Source organism: Littorina saxatilis, linkage group LG12 (genome assembly GCF_037325665.1).
Source record: "Littorina saxatilis isolate snail1 linkage group LG12, US_GU_Lsax_2.0, whole genome shotgun sequence".
Classification (NCBI taxonomy): domain Eukaryota; kingdom Metazoa; phylum Mollusca; class Gastropoda; order Littorinimorpha; family Littorinidae; genus Littorina; species Littorina saxatilis.
This window is the reverse complement of record NC_090256.1, coordinates 13,488,149-13,493,638: the sequence shown is the minus strand read 5'-3', so window position 1 is coordinate 13,493,638 and position 5,490 is coordinate 13,488,149. Positions and strand designations below refer to the sequence as shown.

Sequence of the window (5,490 nt, the reverse complement as noted above, 5' to 3'; positions counted from 1 at the left end):
GAGTTGTTGTGTACTGAAAGTGCATAATTAGCATGATAATTATGCTATATAGTATCATTGGTATTTCAGAAGTATTACAATTTTCAGTTTATATCATCACCCAATGTTTGTATTTTCTTGTCATCATTGATTTCAATTTGTTGTTCTCCAAAGCAATATGGAGTAAACTCTTTGGACGCTGATATGGCATTGTCTAAGATAGCAAATTCAGAAAGATAATACTTACTAAATTCGTACATCGCACAGAGCTATTTTGTCAAATATTTAATTTTTGTAAGGAAATGTGAATGTTAGGGTTATTTTTTGTGCCACCATTGACTTTGTCATCATGCAAAACATAGGAATTGACTCCATGTTTTTGAGTTTATCCCAAATACAAGCTGAGATATGAAGAAAAATGTAGATTATGGCGGCCATTTTGAAAAGTGTCATGGCGGCCATAAATATCCAAATTCAGAATGTCCACCTACTTAGATCATGTTTATTCTTGCATATTTGAATTCTTCATGTCAAAATACATATTTGTAGCCCTTTAGTTTGTCACTTTAGTCCATATAACACGTGAGATATGGCCCGCATAAGATTTTCAGGCGGCCATTTTGAAAAGTGTCATGGCGGCCAAACAAACCAAATTCAGAATGTCCACCTACCTAGACTACACTACTCCACGTCCAGACTCTCCATTGAGACCAGGTGGATGCTTGTAACCCTCAACGTTTAGCGTCCCATTTTTTTGGCAAGCTACAGATTTCAGCTACCCGATTATAAAGGCAGTGATACGGTAGTTGTAGCAAGGTAAGCTCTGGGCAGTGATACGGTAGTGGCAGCAAGGTAATCTAGGGGCAGTGATACGGTAGTTGTGGCAAGGTAAGCTAGGGGCAGTGATACGGTAGTGGCAACAAGGTAAGCTAGTGGCAGTGATACGAAAGTGGCAGCAAGGTAAGCTAGTGGCAGTGATACGGTAGTTGTGGCAAGGTAAGCTAGGGGCAGTGATACGGTAGTGGCAGCAAGGTAATCTAGGGGCAGTGATACGGTAGTTGCAGCAAGGTAAGCTAGGGGCAGTGATACGGTAGTTGTAGCAAGGTAAGCTAGGGGCAGTGATACGGTAGTTGCAGCAAGGTAAGCTAGGGGCAGTGATACGGTAGTTGCAGCAAGGTAAGCTAGGGGCAGTGATACGGTAGTTGCAGCAAGGTAAACTAGGGGCAGTGATACGGTAGTGGCAGCAAGGTAAGGTGCGGTGTGGACGTGGGGCCCGTGCGAGGTGAAAATTGAATATAATGTAACAAAGAGTGGGGAACGAATTTGGGGTGAGATGAGTAGAACGATAGGTGTAACAATTTGAGGGGGGAGGAGGTAGGAAGGTGGTTAATTTAGCGGATTGAGCGGTGTTGGGTTAATAGAATGAGTACGACGGCAGTATGGGCTAAGATGGGCCGGTCAGAGTGTGGGGTGTGGGGTTGGAAGGGGGAGATGCGGGGGTATCAGTGGGACTGGGGTGAAGTTAGTAGGGTAGATAAAGCAAAATGAGATTGGAAAAAGGGGGAGGGGTGTGAAGAGGGAAGGAAGTGGGCGGGTGAAATAAGGATGAGTCCGTGTATCTAGTGAAGAAGGACGAATCAAGCCCGCCCGCCACAATCAATCACAGACCATTATTAAAACCGGAGCGATCAGACGGAACAGTGTAGGCCCAGGTCATTTTCCCGCTCGCCGTGTTGGCGACAGAAGCCTATCATTATGACCTATCTGCAATCTGCGCGCGCACCAGCCGGGCTGCTCTTCTCCTGGCTCCAGTTACCCCCCTTGCCGACAGCTGGGAATAAAAAGCAGCACGCGGTAGCGGGGTTTATCGATGGTAATCTCCCTTGTCTGCCGCCCCATCTCCCCCTCGCTGTATCGCCTGTCGGACCGCTCGGTACAGCACCGCACTCCGGCGCTGCAAACCCTCAATTACCTCCCTTGGGCCAGACAACGGGCTCCGCGCGGGGAACAGGTAATCTCCAGAGTTCGCTCCCTTTTGGAAAAAAAGTTGACTTGTTGAATAAAGTTTTCTTGGCTGAACAAATAGATCTTTGTGTAGGTCTGACGTGAAGATGATAGTGTTGCGTTTTCCTGCCACTTTTCTTGACGCGTTGGGATAAAGGCAACGTGTTTGGCAGGGTGAAAGACGGCCATTTTTCTGTCAGCTAGCCTCGGGGGTGACTTCTTGAATGTCGGGTGCATCCTTTACGTTGGAGTATCTCCTGACTCGTCTTGGACGACGCCTTGGGGTACACAGCAGTCGAGTTCTTTTCCAGGCTGGCGACGTCATGCTTTTCACGCGGTCCTTACAATCAGAGACAGTGGATCCCCCAGATCCTGCTTCAAGTTCTTGGGACTCTCTTCGATCACGACCTCTGCCGTAAATCAGTCTACTCTCACCTCAAGACTGCCTCTTTTTCAGACTTGATGTACTCCACTTCAGTGTTTTGAGGCCCTGAAACAGGGGGAGTCCCAATGTATATAGGTTAAAGCGGAACAGCCGCCGGATTGCCCGCGATGGAATTTTCACGAGGTTCTAGCCATCGACGGTACGAAATGCCGGTGGTTTAGCTCATCATCGACGGATGAAGATATCTGCGGGAGTATCCTTGCAGATCACAAGTAACTATACAGCTACATTGAAGATTGACCAATAAAGCAACAACACTGAAGAAAGGAGAGAAACCCCGCAGTCTTTTTCACCATGGCCACCATGTTTGTAGAACAAGGGAACCGCGATCTATTTCGTCAGGAGATGATACACGATGAAACAAACACATGTTGGAGTTCCAGTTCTGTCACACATGCAGTATAAGTCGACAACACCCACCAACACGTACACATGGCTCCGTCGGTAGCTATCTGCGTGGCCGGGTTCGAGCCCCACATTCGCAGACTCTGTTCAAGGACAACAAGATACTTTTCACGGCCTATTATTCCAAGTCACACGGGTATTTGGTGGACATTTTTTTTATCTATGCCTATGCCATCATGCAAGCAGCCTCCATGATTCATGACTCGAAAAGCGAATGCCCCCAAGTTGTTTTCCTCTCTGATGCACTGTCTGCCTTGGAAGCCCTTGCAGGAAACAAACTCCCTCGTCTGATGGAGAAACTCCAGGAGCTTGCCAAGACTCGACGAGTAGTCCTGCAATGGGTTCCAGCACACTGCGGAATTCCAGGCAATGAAACAGCTGATAAGCTCGCCAAACTCGGAGCCAGGGAGGAACAACCAGACAACCCGGTCAGCTTCGCCGAAAAGAAAACCCTCGTGAAGGCAGCAATGCGACCACAATCCACGAGAGACGCATATCATCTCCTAGAACGATGGCAGCAAGTAGTGATCATGCGACTACGAACTGGTCACTGTCGCCTCAACGCCCACATGTTCAGGAAGCTGAAGCTGACCCCATCACCAACCTGTCCCTGTGGTCTGGAAGACCAGACTCCAGAACATGTCTTAATGACATGCCCCCAACTCAAACCAATCAGAGACAAAGTGTGGCCAGCATCAGTCCCTCTCCGCACCAAACTCTATGGGAGCAGACAAGACCTGGAAGCCACGACGTCATTCGTCTAGCAGACTAAACTGATGGTGTGACGGCGAACGAAAGAAGAAGAAGAAGATCTATGCCTATACAATTTTGCCAGGAAAGACCCTTTATCAATCGTGGGATCTTTAACGTGCACACCCCAACCCAACAGTTTTGATCTCTCAGACTACAAACCAAATACCAAAACCCAACAGTTTTGAGCTCTTAGACTACAAACCAAATACCAAAACCCAACAGTTTTGATCTCTCAGACTACAAACCAAATACCAAAACCCAACAGTTTTGAGCTCTTAGACTACAAACCAAATACCAAAACCCAACAGTTTTGAGCTCTCAGACTGCAAACCAAATACCAAAACCCAACAGTTTTGAGCTCTCAGACTACAAACCAAATACCAAAACCCAACAGTTTTGAGCTCTTAGACTACAAACCAAATACCAAAACCCAACAGTTTTGAGCTCTTAGACTACAAACCAAATACCCAAATAAACAGTTTTGAGCTCTCAGACTACAAACCAAATACCAAAACCCAACAGTTTTGAGCTCTTAGACTACAAACCAAATACCAAAACCCAACAGTTTTGAGCTCTTAGACTACAAACCAAATACCAAAACCCAACAGTTTTGAGCTCTTAGACTACAAACCAAATACCAAAACCCAACAGTTTTGAGCTCTTAGACTACAAACCAAATACCAAAACATAACAGTTTTGAGCGCCTGTAGGAGGTTTTCATGCATGTGTTTCGAGTCAACACGCACTGTGCACACCGCATTCTATAAACTAAATCGTCAATTGCGCCGCCTTCTCCAGTAGGAAATGAAGACTCTCGGTACAGATATTTTACAGCTTAGTTTGACGGAGAAGAAGCGGAAGATCATACTTTTTTTCCCTTTTTTTCGGGTGGGGTGGGGTGGGGTGGGGGGGGGGTTGGGGGTGCGGAAGGGGGTGGGGGGATGATAAAGATCACAACACTGTGAGAAGCCGGGTAGTTTTAAACGGGTGGATCTCGGGTAGGTGTGGAGTGGGTGTCACTCGTTTGTCACGGATATTGGGCGACAGAGGAACAATCCCCAGAGACACTCGTGATTGTACGGCGGGCTAAGGGCGGTAACTCGGCACGGATACATTTCCTGCGAGCTCTACAGCTCAGTGGTTAATTTCAGGTAGTTACTCCGTCTCACGCGAGTCTTGGTTACAGCCATTTGCACGACCTGAAATTCATCTGCGAGGGCCTTCGGTCTCTCAAAGGCAGATCCTTTTTAAACTGCCAAACACTGTCTGCCACTGAGACATTCCACCCCTAAATAGCGGCTCATGACCTGTACATTCTGTCTTTCTTCATTGGGTTTTTTCTTTCTTATTTTTTCTTTCTGACTATTTCTTTTTTTTGGGGGGGGGGGTAGGGAGGGGGGGGGGGTCTTCTTCTTCTTCTTCTTCTTTTTAACTCCACGGAGTAGGGGTTGCGAGGGGGAACTCTATACGATGAACACTCGCGATGAATCTAAACTGTGATTTGTTCGAAATATAGCGACACGTTTGTATTCGATATGGAAAGAATAATTATGTTCCTTAAAGGCTGCCATATTCGTAGCGTTCATTAATTAATTCATATTGTTTACATGTGCCAATAATAAAACTGTACCTAAGGGGATATCATAACGATTGGCTGTAGCTTTCGAACACAGAAAAAATTATTTCAGTATTGCAAAGTGGTGTTGATAGTGTCGAATGTAAACAGAACAGTCTCAAAGTGAAAGTGGATGTTTTTCGGAAATTGCGCAGGCGGAAATATACGATCTCTCACAGCACATATTCGCAAGAATAAGGCCACAGGCTTCAGCTGACAAGCTACAAGTACATCTAATTTTCTAATAGGCCTATGTACTCACGTGTCCAGCAAAACTTTGGCGAGTTCA

At 46.3% G+C, this 5,490-nt stretch overlaps 1 protein-coding gene across 1 annotated transcript; it reads left to right on the top strand.

Annotated features, from left to right (window-relative positions):
* Positions 1-3,009: 3,009 nt before the first annotated feature.
* LOC138982838 (uncharacterized) lies at positions 3,010-3,994 on the top strand. The gene is made up of 2 exons (XM_070356202.1): positions 3,010-3,448; positions 3,981-3,994. Exons 1-2 carry the CDS (start codon positions 3,010-3,012, stop codon positions 3,992-3,994), a joined length of 453 nt encoding a protein of 150 aa, XP_070212303.1.
* Positions 3,995-5,490: the final 1,496 nt, after the last annotated feature.

Bases quoted from the DNA above. Each gene is read 5' to 3' on its own strand.
- LOC138982838 (XM_070356202.1), top strand. From the start codon at position 3,010: ATGCAAGCAGCCTCCATGATTCATGACTCGAAAAGCGAATGCCCCCAA.